The sequence below is a fragment of the Lycium barbarum genome, chromosome 2, assembly GCF_019175385.1.
Source record: "Lycium barbarum isolate Lr01 chromosome 2, ASM1917538v2, whole genome shotgun sequence".
Lineage (NCBI taxonomy): Eukaryota > Viridiplantae > Streptophyta > Magnoliopsida > Solanales > Solanaceae > Lycium > Lycium barbarum.
Window position 1 is genome coordinate 137,423,162 of NC_083338.1, and position 18,699 is coordinate 137,441,860.

Here is an 18,699-nt window from a genome sequence, read left to right on the forward strand (position 1 = left end):
CATATCCCTTTCACCAAATGCCGAGAAAGTTGTTTCATTCCAATTATTTCACCTTACAACTTGTCCTCTCTGCATTTTCTTCTTCCTTTTCCCTTTCCTACTTTATTATTATACATTTTATAATTAAACTACATCAGAGATGGTTTTTATGTGCTTTTTACATCTTATAAGTTTAGAATTTCAGCATCTTATTAGTATTTTTTTTTTTTTGGTTAATTATGATTTTCACTTGGTGAATGTTTGCTTTACTTGACAGTGGGAATAGATGAGATATCAATATGACATGTAAAGGATATTATGTCAATAGAAAATATAAAGATTTTCTAGTGCGATAAAAATTAACTTTTTTAATGATATTGGACTAAGATAAACAAAGTGACATGGATAGTAAAAATTCATATAACTAGCCTCAAAATTGCTTGGAATGAGGCGTAATTATAGCAATTCGATGAATGAAAGATCAATATGATGGATGCAAAATCATTAGAAAATGTCCTATCAGTATAATTGGGTGCGAGACGAACTGATGGATGCGAAATTATTAAGAAAAACATATTTAGATAGCATGCGAAATTATTAAGAAAAACATATTTAGATAGCAGAAGGTTGCGTCTTCAAAGTATCTCACAAGAAAAAAAGCTCATGTAAAACAGACCACACTCGAATCATCAAACAGATGCCAACTCTCAAATATAGGAGATAGCATTTTTATTATAATAACAGAAGCGAGCATATCCTTCTCATTCCTCCTCTTGTCCAAGTAGAGCCAACAGCATATTCTCATAATCTCCTTTTGTATCTTTGGCAATGGCGCGACCAAGAGGGATGCTATCCCTCTTCTGGTACTCATTAGCGATATTTTTCAAATCAACTTCAGCCCTTGTTGCGATAACTCGGGTCAGATGATCTTCCTCTGTCCCTCTCCTGTTAATTGCATCACGAAGAACCTCCACGAAATAGTGCTCGGGGCAGACAAGACCTTTTATGGTCGCCCTCAATAGTGCAACAAACTCATCCTCATCTTCCAATTGCTGCACATTGTTAAAAGAACTCAATAATTCAATATAGCAGAAAGGGGTGTGACTTAAATCAATGGAGCAATGGATGGCATCTGTACCTTTAGGATATCCTCTTCATATGCATCTTTGTAATGATTCAAAGTAGCATTGATCTGCGCTTTGCTCCTTGTGGCAAAAATTCTAATGACTTCATCATCACTGTAAGCCTTATCGGAGATCTTCTCGTGGAGAATTTTAGCTTCTGCTTTAGCAAGGCGCGAGTCCACCTCGTCTCCTCCATATCGGTAGGAGCTCACAAGAGATACCAAAAGCTGAAAGAAATTGGAAAAATGAATGAGTTACTCCACAGAGTTCATTCACTGTAACTATTCCGATCCTCCAAGCAAGCACCAAATTTAGCGAACCTTAGACACTATACATTGCAAAGTGGAATTCCATAATCCATAGACAAAGACATTCTTGCCTTGATAATGTGTAACAAAGTTAACTTTACTAAAGGTATAGATTAAAAAGTTTATAAATTGGTGATGATACGTTGCTTTCAGTCTCCAAAAGACTCTGAGCAATTGCTTCATCAACACCAACAAATTAAGAATTATTGTTAAGGACGCTAACTGGATATGGAACCACAAATGAGACTACTTGCAATTGTACAATGATTTGAATGTACCTTGCGGTGATCCCCAGTAGCGTGATGAGCAACGTCCTCTTCAAGAGATTTCTGGTAACGAGCATGATAAGCTTCCCTTGCCAAAACCAGTTCTTTAGGAGATCTGGTACAAGCTATCTCCACAAGAACAAAGTTGCTTTTTGTCCATCTCTTAGTAGCTTCCTTAGCCAAATGAGCATCGCGCTCTGCAGGATCTAGTGTCCACACTACCACCAATTTCTGAGAGAAATAGTCGAGGAAAATTAAACACAAGTGTTAGCTTTCTTATCAAAGTCCTCCTATGATCACAGTCAATGGTAAATCGGGGATCTAGTGTCAGTGTGTTCAGAACAAGTATGACTTTACTATATGTATATCTTTTCATATTTTGACATATTTATAAATAATTCAAGCCAAAACCATGGTCTCATTCCAACTCACAAAACCCGTCATAGATCCGCCTATGATCACAATCGAAGGTGAATCCAAGATCTAGAGTTAATGGGTTCAGGTAAGTACAATTTTATATGTATACATAATTCAAGCTGAAAGCATGGTTTTTGTCCAACTCATAGCACCCTTCACGGATCCGCCTTTTGATCACAGTAACTCAATTGATCAACTAAGAATGAATTCAAACAAGTTCAAGATTTTATTAAATTTATTGATGTTACTATCACGAGGGGTAGGAAAATGACCTCAAAATCATTGGTAAGTTCTCTGTCCAATTCTTTAAGGAGATCTTCTCCAAAAGTCTCAGCATAAGTCTCTCTAATCAATTTACGTTGAGTAGCACTTCTATGACCCAAAACTGATATAATCAACTTCTCGTTTGTTCCCAATCCTGCAACAAGTAATCATCAACAGTCAACTCCAAAAGTTCCAGAAGTTTCCACAAGTTAAAAGAAAAAAAACCATGTCAGTAAAATTATCATAGACATCCATCACTTGTAGTACTCCTCTTTCCCGTATTAGTTGTTATGTTTCACTTTGATTTTTTATAATTAAGATTTAGATTAGATATTCAAGAATTATACTAAAAGTATTACTACACGTTGCAACGGAAAAAATATATTTTAAACCGTTGGTCAAAGTATTTGTTATATTAAAATTTACTTCTGGAAGTCTCACCTTATAAGATCACCAATCAACCTTAATATTAAAAAGAAACAAGATCCTTTATAATCAAAAGATAGTAAACAGTATCAAAACAAAAATATATAGAATATACTAAAAGACCTAAAAAGTGAATCTGTATATATAGTAACATCAGATTGACCAACTGGTCAGACATCTAATGCTATAAGTTGACTTCAAGAACCCAACTTTGTACAATAACATTGAATAAGATTGTTAACAAGTTATTTGAGATTAAAAATTATACCTTTGAAGGCAGATCGAAGTTGTTCACAGTCTTCATTAACTGAAGGAACATCTGCTGGAACAGTAAGACTAGACATTTTTTCTTATACTATGATTTGTCAAGACTCGAAAATGTACAGCTGAGATATTATTTTTCCACCTTCCTTACTTGTCTTTTTAAAGGCAAATTAAATGAATTAAATTTGCAGGATGGTCCTTCTTTTTCCGCGTAATGCGCTGTTATGTAAAGAGATCAACTTTTGGAAGATTACAAAGATCAAGGAAATTTCTACTATTTTATTTTATTATAGAATTATTTCTATCTACTATATTTTTTCTACTATTAAGAAGAGCCGGTTGGGCTCACTTTCTCGTCGTCCGTTCCAATTTAATTAAAAAAAAAATTAAACCCCATATATATTAAATAACAATTAATATTAAAAAAAAAGAATTGTGAGCCCCATAATTCTAATATATATATATATCTGTTTCAATTTAATAAAAAAAATTGTGAGCCCCATATATATTAAACAACAATTAATATTAAAAAAATAGTGCAAATTAATAATGTAAAAAAAAAGTGCACCCCATATTAAAAAATCAAACAATATTCATGTAATTTCAAAGTATCTCATTAAGTCAATAATGATGGATTCATTGTCACATGCGTATTCGTAGCAAACACTAATATAATAAAGTTTTAAATACGGAGCACAAACTACAATGCTATATTAATCGTGTTTTGAACATAGTATCCCATATTGACAAAATCAAGCAATATATATAAAAAAAAGTGAATCCCATATTAAAAAAATAAATAATGTCAAAAAAAAAATTATGGGCCTCATAATTTTAATATATATATATATATATATATATATATATATATATATATAGATAGTTACTACTACTTAGAAGAGGGAGTTTGGTCGTCCCTCTTCGTCGTTGTTGATGGGCCCCATAGAAGAGCGGGTATGCCGATGGGATCGTCGACATGCTATTTCTTCCTGCAGTAGAGAGTTCGGGGCCCAAAATCTCAATCAGCCGCAATTTTCAAGAGATAGGTACAAAACTTGGGCCCCACACAAATTGAAGAGTTTTAGAAAATGTGGGCCACTTTACACACTCTCAACATACATTGCCAGCATGTATGTGTTTTCCTTAATTTTCGTGTGGCTATTTAATTTATATCAGTGAACAAGTTTAGTTGTGTAAAGCATAATACAGAAAGCAAAAAACATACTATTTATAGTTGACAAGTTTAATAGTGAGTAGGGAAAAGGTACAAATATATCCCTCAACTTTGCGATTTAGAACAGATATGTCCCTCGTTACAAAAGTGATGCATATATACCCTTGTCGTTACAAAAATAGTGCAAATATACCTCTGTAGTTACAAAATAGTGCAAATATATACCCTTTTCACTAACAAATTTTTTTTAAAAAAATCATTTATTTTATTTTTTAATTAAAAAAAAAGTCTACCTATATTTTCTTTAGTAGACATAAATTTCTAAAGCCACATGATAATTTTTTTTTCTGGTGGGTCGGGTCTGGTAAGTTTTAAAAAATGGGTAGACTTATTTTTTTTAAAGTCACGGATATATTTTTTGACCAAGTTTAAAAAAATGGGTAGAACAAGTTATAATTAATTTATTTGTGATTTCAATGTAATATATGAAAAGGTAAATGACTTCAGTTAAATTGATCCCTTAGATTGTTAATATCGAACGTGCAGGTTAACTACTTGTTCATTGTTTATTCAAGTTAAATGACAAAAAAACAAAACGAAGAATGCTCGTATCAATCAATGGAGAAGACAAAAGGAGTGTGGGGTAAGAGTTTTGATACTATTAGTAATTGATATTTTGGAAGTTATAAGAAAATATAAAGGGTAAAAAGATAATATACTTGGTCAAAGGAGTAACTTTTTAAGTCAAAAAATATTTTCGTGACTTTAAAAAAATAAGTCTATCCATTTTTTAAAACTTATCAGACTCGACCCACCAGAAAAAAAAATTACCATGTGGCTTTAGAAAATTATGTCTACTAAAGAAAATATAGGTAGACTTTTTTTTCAATTAAAAAATAAATTAAATGATTTTTTTAAAAAAATCCGTTAGTGAAAAGGGTATATTTGCACCATTTTGTAACTGCAGGGGTATATTTGCACCATTTTTGTAATGGCAGGGGTATATATGCACCACTTTTGTAACGAGGGGCATATCTGCTCTAAATCGCAGAGGGGTATATTTGCACCTTTTCCCCAGTGAGTAAAATGAATTTTTATAATGACCTCTGTATAGATAGTTGGTAAAAATGGTTCTTTTTTAGAGTAATTCATTTGGGTAGAAACTAAAAATATCGATAAAGTTGTAAAAAAATTTAATGATGGTACATCCATTTTTTTTTGGTTTGATTTTAAAATTTTCAAATAACTTTAAATATTTTGTATAATTTTTCATCAAAATTTTTATTTTCACCGTTAATTTTATCTCTAATAGCTAATGTTCATTAGACCTTAATCCCATTTTTCAAAAGAAAGATATGAATCACATTAATTTATGTAAGAAAATAACTATGAAATTTTACCTAGATTTTTTTTTATATCTCTTATAAATTTAGTCACCTAACTAAAGCTTATAGAATGAGAGCCATTATATTAAAAGTGTAGTAAAGAGTGAGTTATAAGTCGGCAAAGAATGAATTTTTTTTTTTCTAATTGGAGGGGGGTGGAAATATGAAAAATATCATTTAGATTTCTTTAAAATAGAAAAAACAAATAGAGTTACCGTTAATAAGGTTATTTTAAAATGTATTTCCTTCAAGACATCATATTATAATAGACAAATTAACCTTTTACAGTCCAAGTCATCAATTTTAGTTAAATTAATGTTAATGAATAATGACACTGAGCTGTTCCAAAATATATTAATTACTTTTATTGATTATTTTATTTGTCTCAATTTATGTGATATTATTCGGCTGTGCTCGAATTTGAGAAATGAATAGAGAAAAACTTTTTAGCTTGTTATTTAAAGCAAGTCATAAATATTCGTGTGAAAATTTCTAAAAGATCACACTACTACATCTTTTTATTCCCCCACAAAATTAAATAATTTTATTTTGTAACTTAAAAGTTACAAGACTTTCACATTCGTGACACAAAAGTCTGCAATGCCAAAAATACGAGAATAGTATAGCAAAAGCGAAATTAGATCAGTAATTTAGTGTAAGAAAGTGCAGAAATATTTAAAGAACAAGTATTGAAAATAATTACGCAATATAAATAATAACATTAAATAGTCGTTGGGGATGTGGATTTCCTAGCATAATTATAGGATTAATTTGATATAGTTTGATATTATATTGATTGTAAATTATTATGTAACATTCTCTTTCCATATTTAGACGTAGGACTTAATGTATAAATACCCATTGTCATGAGCTGTAATTAATCAAGAAATACAAAAGAAGCTTTCTATTCTTCTTGAAATCTAGTAATATTTAAAACTCTTCACAAAATTTAAAACTAATGAAAATTTGGATTAAACTTATATACACGTGAATAATAATAATGTAATAATTGATTTTAAGTACTCCCTCCGTTACTCGTCAATGTTCTCCTCTAGAGAGTCATTTTGACTAATCTTTGGAGTTAAATTAAACTAGATTAATTCAGTATTTTAAAATTAAAATTTAAATACATATTATAAGTTGCTATTCTTCTCATATTAATTTGATGAAAAAATACATTTAAAATGTTGGTTAGAGTCCACGTACTTTAACTTTTGAGAAGTAAAACGTGACAAGTAAACGGAGGTAGTAAAACAATTCTAGTGTGTAGTGTACTAAAATTAATCATTTTACAAATATGAAATGAATTCAAGTGTAACGTAACGTAACGTAATAAAATTTTTAGGTACAGCAGCTATTGCACTAATGTTTGTTCTTAAAGATATTTCTTGTGACCACGTTGTTGGACCCATTTGGAGAAAATATGCATGAAAATTACCTTCTTGTTTAAACGGTTATATTTGACGATCACAAAAAGCATGACTCAAGATATATGACCATTGATGGATGTCCTTTCTCTTAATAGACCTGTAGTATTAATGAAATATATCCTATTTATTATCAAAATCTGACATCTTTTTACTTGTTTGTCAAATGTATTACAATTTATATCTGATATAATGATACTTTTACCCAGATCTTTGCAAATACAGCATAGTTTAGAAATGCAAATAAGACCTTGAGTGAAAAAGAAACTAATCACGTACTTTTATGTTAATACTACTTTGCTTTAATTGGATACAACATTTACAAAACACTTTATATTGAAGCATCCAAAACCCGGTGAATATGTGTTAAAATTTGCAAAATAAAATGAAAAAAATCTCACATTTGAGCCAAAAATCACGCAAATCTTAATGAATTAAAGTAATGATTCTAGAATTTCAATCATTTTCGTAGTAGCCTGCTACAACACATGCCACAACGTGCCACATGTACGTGTTAATGAATAAGCTAAACACGAAGTGCTATATAATTTTATAATATCCTTCTGTAGATCCTAATAGAAGATCCACATATTCTCACACGTGGCCCCTACTAACCACACCCCTTTCACCAAATGCCGAGAAAGTTGTTTCGTTACAATTATTTCACCTCACAACTTGTAGTCTTTGCATTTTCTTCTTCCATTTTTCCTTTTTTCTACTTTGTTATTATATATAAATATTTTATAATTAAACTGCATCAGAGATGGTTTTCATGTGCTTTTTTACATCTTATAAAATTAGAATTTCAGCATCTTATTAGTGATAATTTTTTGTTAATTATGATTTCACTTGGCTTGTTTGCACAAGAATAATTAACTAAAGTGATGTTGATGTATATACGTTGTTCCAAAGGAAAAAAGAAAGGTAATTAAACAAGTTATCTGTGTATATATTATCTTCTGATTCAATATCTTGCAAGCCTTCCCTATGAGTTTGGTTGATGAAATATATATATATGAGCCCGTTTGGATTTGCTTATAAGTTGCTTATAAGCTGTTTTCAATTTTTTTGAGTGTTTGGCTGGTCAGCTTAAAGTCATTTTGTGCTTAAAATAAGCTCAAAAAAATAATTGAGCCCATTTGACTTAACTTATCTAAAGCAGCTTATAAGCTGAAAATAACTTATAAGCCAAAAAAAATAAGTTAGACTACCCCAACTTATTTTTTTAACTTAGAAGCTGCAAACAGCTTATAGACATAAGTTCATCCAAACAGGCTCTATGTGTGGTTCCTCGTTTAAGATAATATGGATGAGGCCATGACTACATGATATGATAGAAAATGTCATCTTCACGATATGCAAGTAATGATAGCATTCTATGTATTGTGTCTCCAAAAGTCACACCATAAATTGCCCATTTGGCGGGGCGGGGGGTGAGGAAAAATAATTTTGGGTACTATTAAGAATAAAGTCATTTTTAATCATGTAATATTGGGGTCTAGTGTCGGCTAAAATAGTTAGACAAGAAGAAACGAAAAATAAAAAGGAAAAATCATTGATAACTCTTGCTCTACTGGCCATTTTGATCGAGGGGAATATACGGAAAATATCAATCGGCAAAATGTTCTTCCTTTCTTTTATGTTTGCTAGAGAAAAAATCTCAATCTGGTCATTAATTTTTGGGCAAAAGGCAACAAATTGCAGGTTAATTTAACTTTTCACTCTGCCATTTAAATTATAATCTATCCCTAGTTAGAATTAGAATGCGTAGTTAAAAGTAGAGGTGCTTATCGGGCGGTTCGGCTGGATAATTGTGCTTAACGGTTCGGCTTATCGGATATCGGTTTTTAAATATCTCAATCCGCTAACCAACTAATAAGATATCGGTTGGTTCGGTGTGGATTTAGCGGTTATCGGTCGGTTAGCAGTCGGTTTATCGATTAATTAATAAAGTATATGAGATTTTTTTTCCTTCTATTGCTCGAACTATTGCATCAATACAAAATTAACAAAACACAAAAGGCTCAATATTGATAGTGTATCGGTTGCGAATTCACTGTGGATGACGAAATTTTATTAAATTTAAATCCACAAGAAATTCGAATTATATTAAATTCAAGATATATTAGTCCGAATAAATAAATTGTGGGCTAATATAATTCGGTTAATTATTTAAGTCAATAAACATGGATTTAAGTAATGATCCAATTTCATTGAGCTAGTCCATTTAATTGGGCTACAAATGAGGAGTCCACTTTGTCAAACCCAAGATGTCATCTATTCAAGAGGCCCAAATTGGTGCCACGTGTCAAATGACGTGGCACGCCAAGTCAAGTAAAGGAGCCTATAGTGTCATGCCACGTGTCAAAATGATGCAGCATGCCTGTTCAAATCAAAGGCCAATGAAGATGCGCCACGTGTACAAGTGACATGTTCCGGCCAATCAAATATCGACATGTCAGCTTAAATCTAATTGGTCGAAAGAAGCCTGTCCTTATCACAACTCCTTCATCCTACAACTATAAATAGGGTCCTTATAGTTCAGAAAAAGGACATAAATTCTTACAAGAAGCCAGGGAGAGCTCGTGGATCAAACGCCGCAGATTTCTCTACAAGTTAAAAGCATTCAAGCACTTAAGTATTTCTCTAGAAATTCTAGAGATCCAGACGAAAATTCAAGATCAAGCTTAAAAGCCCTTGAATTCAAGTACAAGTCAAGATCAAATCTATCAAGTTCAAGATCAAGCTCAAAAACCGTTGAATTTACTATAGAAAAGGCGAATCAGAGGATTCATAGAGATTGTAACACTCATAATCTGAAATCAAATACAAAGATTGTTGCGATATTTTTCTGTCTTGATTATTATTTTCTCGACGCGAATTTTATTGTCTACAAATTCTGGCACGCCCAGTGGGACAATCTCTACCTCTTATCTCAACTTTTCAATCATCAAAGTTTAACAACATCGAGATGACTTCAGAGAAGATCAACTCTAAATCAATTTCCTCTAAGGTTGCTAGCTCCAAGTTCTCTGTTGATGTGGAAAGCATCCTCGACATTACCTTTGGTAGCATTGGACCAGTTACGAGGAGCAAAGCAAGCATGTTGGGACAACAAGCACTCCAAGTGTTGTCTGTAACAACTCCTGTTTTTGGAACTTCATCTCCAAAAGGAGTGAGATCCTTTACTGATGCATCGGAGGAAGGAAGCAGCATTGCTGAAAAAAGATTAAGACGACTCTAGCTCTATTTGATCTTTTTGGATCCAAGAACTCTGCTATGAAGGAATATGATGATACTTCAAGTGACGGATCCTCTCCACTCACACCACATGAAGTAGGCCAGTCAAAGATCAACTTATGTGATAATCCATGCTATTCTCCAACATCCCCAACAATCATGCAAGTAATGGTAACTAACACTTCATCAATGGAGGAGACACTGGCAAACTTGGCAAAGGTGACTGATGGCTTGGCTAATCATGTGCAAAATCATGACGCTCGGATTGAGAAGTTGATGGACAAGATGGATGGATTAATGGAAAGTGAATCTAGCCACACACCTGGGAAGGGTCTAGAAGTACAAGAGACTGAACCTCGTGCAAAACAAGTACCACCTACTAAGGAAATTCCTGTTTCTTCTGAAGGGATGATTTCGTTTGACCGACTAAAGGAGTTCATCGAAGGGACTATCAAGGATAAGTACAAAGTTGCTGCCATGTCTTCGTTTACTTACGGAAAGCCGTACACTACAAGAATTGATAGCTTCAAGATGCCCGCCGGTTATCAACCTCCTAAATTTCAGCAATTTAAAGGCAAGGAAAATCCAAAGCAACATGTTGCACATTTTGTTGAAACATGTAACAACACTGGGACTTATAGAGACTATCTCGTCAAGCAGTTCGTCCGCTCCCTCAAAGGAAATGCCTTTGACTGGTACACTGATCTTGAGCCTAATTCTATCAATAGTTGGGAGCAACTAGAGCAGGAGTTCCTCAATCGCTTTTATAGCACAAGGCATACCGTGAGCATGGTTGAACTTACAAGCACTCGCCAGAGGAAGGGCGAACCAGTTATCGATTTCATCAATCGATGGAGAAATGCAAGCCTAAACTGCAAAGATAGGCTCAGCGAAGCTTCTGCAATAGAGATGTGTATCCAAGGAATGCATTGGGGGCTTCAACATCTTGCAAGGAATTAATCCAAGGTCTTTTGAAGAACTAGCTACTCGTGCATATGGCATGAAGTTGAGCATGCCTTCCATTGGGAATGAAGTTATGCCCATCTATGACCCTCGCAAAGGAAAGGACAAGCAGGAACCCAAGAAATGGAGCAAGTTCGTTCCCAAAAGTGACAACAAAGAATCTATGAACATCAATGTCTCGCCTGTAAAGTTTACTACGAAGGTGAGAAAGAAGAAGAGTATGAAAACAACTTCCTTCCAAGATAACAAAAGTCGAAAATCGACCTTGAAGGAGATGCAAGAAAGAGAATACCCCTTCCTGGATTTTGATGTCCCTAAAATTTTTGATGAACTATTTGAGATGAAACTCATTGAGTTACCAGAGATGAAGCGGCCCAATGAAGCTGGAAGAACAAACGACCCGAACTATTGCAAGTATCATCGACTTGTGGGTCACCCTCTTGAGAAGTGCTTTGTCTTCAAGGACAAAGTTATGCAGTTGGCTAATGAAAACAAGATTCTACTTGATGATGAGAAGGCAAGTTCAAATCAAGTCTCTATCACCTTTGGTTCTTTCAATCCGGTCCAGATATGCAGCTTTGAAGAACATGTGGGAGGACCATTGGAGGAAGATAGAACCCAAGTTGATGAAGCCCTTCATGGTTACTTTCTTATATTTGGAAAAATCATAGAAAGACATAATCTTTATTTATTGGAAAATAGTAAAGATTCACATAGAGATTAAGTGCATTCATATAATAATCCATTAGAAGTATATCAAGATCAATACCCATGATCATACACCCTATCTAAAGGGGACACAACCTTAGTTTCCTTTACCATAAATTTCCACCAAAGAAATAGTTTAGAAATTAGTTATAGAACAACCAATTTTTATCAAAATCATCGGATTAAGACATTAGACCTAGAACTTAGCATCTACGACTTTAGTAACCTTTTCACACCATATTCCCTGTGGGATTCGACCCCAACCTTGTTGGGTTACTATATTTGACAACGTCCGCGTTATACCATTAATAGGTGTAATTTGAGCGTATCAAATTTTGGCACCGCTGCCGGGGAATACAGTTTTGAAATTACTAAATAGTGTTTGCTTTGATTAAAGTCTTTTGCTTATTCCATCACACCTTGTCTGCTACTTTGTGTAAACCAGGTGAACATGAATCAAAATCAGCATGCGGGTAATCAGGTGAATCGGTTGAACAATCAAGCGGATGAATCTGATGATGAGAATATTTTTGCTGAACTGGTTCAAGAGGAGGACTATGCATCTGCCATTGTTCAACCTCGAGTTGGAGCAGCTACTGTGAAAATTGACTCATCTCTTTACCAGCTGCTGAAACTTGAGGGGTACTTTCGGAACTCTACCGAGAATGACCCTCAACGTCATTTGCAGAATTTTGTGGATGTGTGTGCTAATCACATCCAGAACAATGTTCCACAAGATGCTATTCGGTTGAGGTTATTCAAGTATTCCTTAGCTGGAGAGGCAAGAACATGGTTCGAGAAGCTGCCCCGAAATTCGATTACTTCACGGGCAGAGATGGTAGCTGTTTTTCTTAAAAAGTGGTACCTCCCTAGCAAGAAGGCTAAGATTCAAGACAAGATATATGAATTCAAGCAGCGACCGGGGGAACAACTATATGAAGCCTGGGAGAGGTTCAAAGAATATCTGTAGAAGAGCCCAAACCATGGTTTTCCGGAAAATATATTGATGGAGAAGTTCTACCGAGGGTTAGATTCAGTGACACAGTCAGTAGCTAACAACGCAGCTGATGGGTGTTTTATGAATAAGACCTTTCGACGAGTGACCACCATACTTAATAAGCTGACAACTCATAATCAGGCTTGGCACTCAAACAATGCTGATGTGGTACCGTATGGTAGTGCTATGCTCCAGAATATAGTGAAGGAGAATCAGGATACCCAGCAAACATTGGCAGAACTTGCAACAAATATTTCTGTGCTGACAAAGAAGTTCGATGAATCTCAAATCAAAAAAGTAAATGTTTGTGAGGATGATGTAGTTTTGCCAAAAGGGATGTACCGTGCTCAAGATGGTCCGTTCCTTGATGGGCCACCTATGCAGGTTGAAGATGCAAATTATGTTAATAACTCTCAAGGGGGTTATCAAAGACAGAATTACCATGGTGGCTATCAAAATCAGAATCAGTGGAGACCTCAGCAAGGTCAAGGTGCTTACAACAACTCTGGGAACTACAACAATAATTATGGTGGTGCGAACCAAGGGAGCTACAACAACAGCAGCAATTTTGGGAACAAGAGTTCCAATCCTTATATACCACCGAAAGGGCAGTCATCAGAGCAGGGTAGTTCGAAAGTTGAAGCAATGCTTGAGAAGATTCTGGCAAATCAATCAAAGTCTGAAAGGACTTTATCTGGGCTGACAGAAACAGTGGGTTCTCATACAGCGGCTATTCAGAAGCTTGAGTCACAGATTCTGGCAAATCAATCAAATATGTGTTTAGGAACACCCTCGGCTTTTCTTTGCCAGAGTTCTTTTCCTGAGGGGGGTTTTATTTTGTTGAAACTAGCATGTGTAGGATGTTGCTTAGGTTGAATAGAATAATGTTGACTTATTTGGTGTTACTTTGTAACTGATGGCATGTGTTGTAGTTTGTTGAAAATCTGGACCCCTCAGATTTTTTTTTTGAAAAATGCATACTTAGAACAGTTATTGTCTAACATGATTGATTCTTTATATGACATTGTGATTATTGGGGTGTTGTGTATGATGAATGACTACTTAGGAGGTCACAAGTGTAAAAAAATGATTGTCCTTATGCCGATGTGTGTGTGAGCTTTTAGTTTAATTCTGTTTACGCATGTATAATCTAGAACTTGCCTGGTTGGTCTTGTTTGAAATACAAAATTAGTTTGGTTGTGAAATGATCTTAGGCTTTCTTTGTGTAAATAAGTCACTGTGCCTAAATAAGCCTCTCCAAAAGCTGAAAATATCACTAGTGTCCCTGTTTGAGCCTTTTTGACCCTTTTTCTTGGTTAGCCGAATGAAACCTCACCCGTTGTGAAATTTACCCATCTTCGCACCCGTTCCCTCTTTGATGCTATTAGATAGACGAGGCCAAGCGCCTAAGTTGGGGGTGAATTAAATGTGAAGCAGATGTTGAGAACAAAGGTTGGGGGTGGTGGAATTTGCTAATAGAGAGTCGATGTGGTAGTTGAAAAAAAATCATCAGAAAATTGAAACACAAAAAGAATTGCTAGTTGGATAGGAATAAAGCCACATCGAGGTCGAAAACGTGAAAGAAAATAAAGGGGTTGGAAAGAAAAGAGGCGAATCAAGGTAAAGAGATGTCGTAGTGTCAAGGAGGGTGAGTCACTAATACCAAAAAAAAAAAGTATCCTACCCGTCCCTAAGCCTACATTACAAGCCGAAACAAGTCCTAATGTGATCACAACCGAACGAACCTAGGATGAGAACATAGAAAATAAGGGCAAGCCTATGGTAGATATGAACTCTTTTTGAGTGTCGAGTGTTTTCTCTTCTCTTTCGTCTTCGTCCCATTCTTGTTGTATATGTGTGTTGGGACATTCTTTGGTCTATGTGAGGGCATAAGGATAAGAATTGAACAAAATGAAGTGACTGCCAAAAGTAGCGTTTGTGTGCACATTAGCATGTTCGATAATGTAATGTCATGTATTGAAGCTTCATGGTTGGTCATAACGTTCTTAAGTTGCGTATATTGCTTTAAAATAGACAGCTGGGGTGGTCAGTAGAAAGGAAAACATGCATGCCAGAAGTTCCAAGTCAAAACCGATGTAGACATTGTTATTCTATGATATTTAAGTGTTAGATTGAGTCGTTGTGGTATGACCTGTTTGAGGACAAACAAATACTTTAAGTTGGGGGTGTTTATGTGGCGTGATTTTACGCCACAATCAATGCTTTTTTACTATAAGTTTTACTTGTTTTTAAGCAAGCCTATGTGATTTTACGTGGTTTTTAGTGTTTTTCAGGTAAAGGAACAGATGCGGCACAATCACAGTTGAAGTGCAGAACCAGGTCGTAAATTGAAGTTTACGGTCCGTATTCTACAATACGGGCCGTATTCCATGGTCATGTTAAAGGATCATAGAAACAGAAAGTCAAGCTGAGAAGATGGTGATTTACGAGCTGAGAAGATGGTGATTTACGAGCTGAGTTTACAGACCGTATTTCAGTTTACGGTCCGTATTCCATCACGTATTTAGTCATTCAAGCATCTGGCAGAAAGTCTGAGATTGGCAAAGTGAAAGACGATCAAGCAGTTTACGGACTGTAAACCACTTTACGGTCCGTATTTTGGAAGGTTAAGTTGCACACAACTGAGAGAACGACATGGGAGTAAACCATTTTTACGGTCCATAAAGTGATTTACGGACCGTATTTCGCCATGACGGGACCAAAGTGCAAATCTATAACTTGTGTATTTCCAAAACCTATAAATAGTCATTGTAGGGTTTTTAATAGACATCATTCATTATATTTTTTTCTCTTAACTTAGAACATTAAATTCTCTCTAGTTTTTGAAGATTCAAACATCAATTCAAGTATTGTCAATTCCTTTTTCATTCCAAAGTAAGCAATCATGAATTCTTCAATTTCTTATTTCTTGTTCTTTGTCATGAGTAACTAAATTCCCTTACTAGGGTTGTGAACCCAATGATGGGTGTTTTGTGATTGGGTTTGTGATTGATATACAATTAATGGATTATTAGGGTTTAGTTATTCTTCATTCTTCATTCATAATTAATGGTTGCAAACATTGATTAAAGTCATAAACCCTAATTTATTTGGGAAAATAATTAGGGTTGGTAAGAATAATTAACAAGAACTCAAAGCTTTAAACTTTGTTTAATAAATTCACTTAGGAATAAGAAGAATTTACTTGGCATGATTAATCGTTCTTCCTGGTTACTTTCTTATATTTGGAAAAATCATAGAAAGACATAATCTTTATTTATTGGAAAATAGTAAAGATTCACATAGAGATTAAGTGCATTCATATAATAATCCATTAGAAGTATATCAAGATCAATACCCATGATCATACACCCTATCTAAAGGGGACACAACCTTAGTTTCTTTTACCATAAATTTCCACCAAAGCAATAGTTTAGAAATTAGTTATAGAACAACCAATTTTTACCAAAATCATCGGATTAAGACATTAGACCTAGAACTTAGCATCTACGACTTTAGTAATCTTTTCACACCATATTCCCTGTGGGATTCGACCCCAACCTTGTTGGATTACTATATTTGACAACATCCGCGTTATACCATTAATAGGTGTAATTTGAGCGTATCAAAGACCACAGTAGACTCCTTGAAAGAAGTTAATCTTGGTACTGATGAAGACCCAAGGCCCACCTACCTGAGTGCTTTTCTAACAGTTGATGAAGAAGACACTTACATTAAAATACTCAAAGAGTATAGGGATGTTTTTGCTTGGAGTTATAAAGAGATCCCTAGATTAGATCCCAAAGTGCCTTTGGAGTTACTTCTGGAAAATTCCTTGGTTTTATTGTTCGACATCGAGGAATCGAAATTGATCAAGCCAAAGTTGATGCGATTTTGAAAATGCCCGAGCATTGAAATATTCATGAGTTAAAAAGTCTGCAAAGGAAGCTAGCTTACATTAGGAGATTCATTTCGAATTTAGCTGGAAGGTGTCAACCGTTCAGTCATCTCATGAAGAAGGACGCCCCTTTCAAGTGGGACGAAGCATGCACTAATGCCTTCGAGAATATCAAGTCATATTTAATGAAGCCTCCAGTTCTAGTAGCCCCTATACCTGGAAAACCATTGATACTATACATTTCAGCACAAGAAAGATGGATTGGAGCGTTGTTGGCCCAAGAGAATAGTGAAGGGAAAGAAAATTCTCTTTACTACTTGAGCAGAATGATGACACCAAATGAGCTGAATTACACGCCAATTGAAAAGTTGTGTTTGGCACTATTCTTCTCGATTCAAAAGTTGAAGCACTACTTTCAAGCTCATACTGTTAACCTTATTTCCAGAGCAAATCCCATCAAGTTTGTGATGTCGAAACCAGTCCTCAGTGATCGACTAGCAAGGTGGTACCTCTAGTTTCAACAATTTAAGATTACATACATCCCTCAAAAGGCTGTGAAAGGATAGGCATTGGCGGATTTCTTAGCGGATCACCCGATACCTGATGATTGAGAACTAACTGATGAACTTCCCGACGAAGATGCAATGGTCGTTGAGATTCAACCTCCATAGAAAATGTACTTTGATGGTGCTGCACAACTTGATGAGGCTGGTGCTGGTGTGGTGTTTGTTACTCCGCAAGGAGAAGTTCTACCATACTCCTTTACTTTGACACAATGTTGCTCCAACAATGTCGCTGAATATCAGGCACTAATACTTGGACATGAAATGGCCGTCGACATGAAGCAGTTGCAGTTGCAAGTCTTTGGTGACTCTCAGTTGGTGATCAATCAACTCTTGGGAAGCTATGAAGTCAAGAAGCCCGAATTACTCCCCTATTATAGTTATGCTCAGAAGTTGATAGGATGGCTTGGTGACGTGACTCTTCAGTATGTTCTTAGAAGGGAAAATAAAAAAGCCGATGCTTTAGCTGCTCTAGCTTCAGCGCTCACTCTGCCAGATCAAACACAAGTGACTATCTGTAAAAAATGGGTAGTACCTCCGCCAAATGAGGATGAAGGCGCGGAAAATGAGATTGAACATCTCGTAGTTGTTTCTGAGGCTGCGAAGGAAGACTGGCGATAACCCATCATTGACTACTTGAGTTATGGGATACTGCCAGAAGACACAAGAAGAAGAACCGAAATTCGTCATCGTGCATCTCAATTCCTTTACTACAGGGATACTTTATATAGAAGATCTTTTGAGGGAGTACTCTTGCGATGTTTGGGGGAGGATGAAGCGGTCCATGATTTGTAAGAAGCACATTCGGGAGTATGTGGATTACATCAATCTGGACCAAATCTCCACTTTCACATAAAAAGGATGGGATATTATTGGCCAACGATGGTGAAAGATTGCTTGGACTATGCTCGAAGATGCAACGCTTGTCAGTTTCATGCAAATTTTATACATCAGCCGCCCGAAGCATTACACCCAACCGTCGCATCTTAGCCATTTGACGCTTGGGGGTTGGACTTTGTTTGTCACGACCCAACCCCGTAGGCCGTGACTAGTGCCCGAGTTAGACACCCTAACGAACTTATCCAATTCGAATCACATACAGATAGCATATACTGGCACAATTGTCACACGCTACCTTAAATTATATCAAACTATCTCAGACACATTTCAGCACAACCAGATGCATATACATATATCAAAAGCCGACAAGGCTATCAAATGGCACAACGGCCCCAAAACATATACAAAATGCACGCCGACAAGGCTGCCATAACGAGTAGGATCATACAAACACAT

The 18,699-nt window shown here is 35.3% G+C and overlaps 2 protein-coding genes and 1 non-coding gene across 3 annotated transcripts; 1 reads left to right on the forward strand and 2 right to left on the reverse strand.

Annotated features, from left to right (window-relative positions):
* Positions 1–573: 573 nt before the first annotated feature.
* LOC132627497 (annexin Gh1-like) lies at positions 574–3,210 on the reverse strand. The gene is made up of 5 exons (XM_060342874.1): positions 3,053–3,210; positions 2,367–2,512; positions 1,690–1,908; positions 1,118–1,330; positions 574–1,031 (listed from the first exon to the last, which is right to left on the reverse strand). The coding sequence occupies exons 1-5, from the start codon at positions 3,126–3,128 to the stop codon at positions 741–743; spliced, it is 945 nt and encodes a 314-aa protein (XP_060198857.1). The 5' UTR covers positions 3,129–3,210; the 3' UTR covers positions 574–740.
* Positions 3,211–12,829: 9,619 nt separating this feature from the next.
* LOC132629552 (small nucleolar RNA R71) lies at positions 12,830–12,935 on the reverse strand. Its single transcript, XR_009578322.1, has one exon. It is a non-coding gene; the product is annotated as a small nucleolar RNA R71 (small nucleolar RNA).
* A 4,579-nt stretch (positions 12,936–17,514) lies between these two features.
* On the forward strand, positions 17,515–18,024 carry LOC132628991 (uncharacterized). Its single transcript, XM_060344741.1, has one exon. The coding sequence runs from the start codon at positions 17,515–17,517 to the stop codon at positions 18,022–18,024; it is 510 nt and encodes a 169-aa protein (XP_060200724.1).
* Positions 18,025–18,699: the final 675 nt, after the last annotated feature.

What these genes read in the sequence shown, in the direction of transcription:
- LOC132627497 (XM_060342874.1), bottom strand. Translation starts at nt 3,128, where the DNA reads ATGTCTAGTCTTACTGTTCCAGCAGATGTTCCTTCAGTTAATGAAGAC. An exon ending in AACTTACCAATGATTTTGAG is followed by an intron (nt 1,909 to 2,366) that starts GTCATTTTCCTA and finishes TATTTCTCTCAG; the next exon opens with AAATTGGTGGTAGTGTGGAC. An exon ending in ATGAAGAGGATATCCTAAAG is followed by an intron (nt 1,032 to 1,117) that starts GTACAGATGCCA and finishes AACAATGTGCAG; the next exon opens with CAATTGGAAGATGAGGATGA.
- LOC132628991 (XM_060344741.1), top strand. Translation starts at nt 17,515, where the DNA reads ATGTACTTTGATGGTGCTGCACAACTTGATGAGGCTGGTGCTGGTGTG.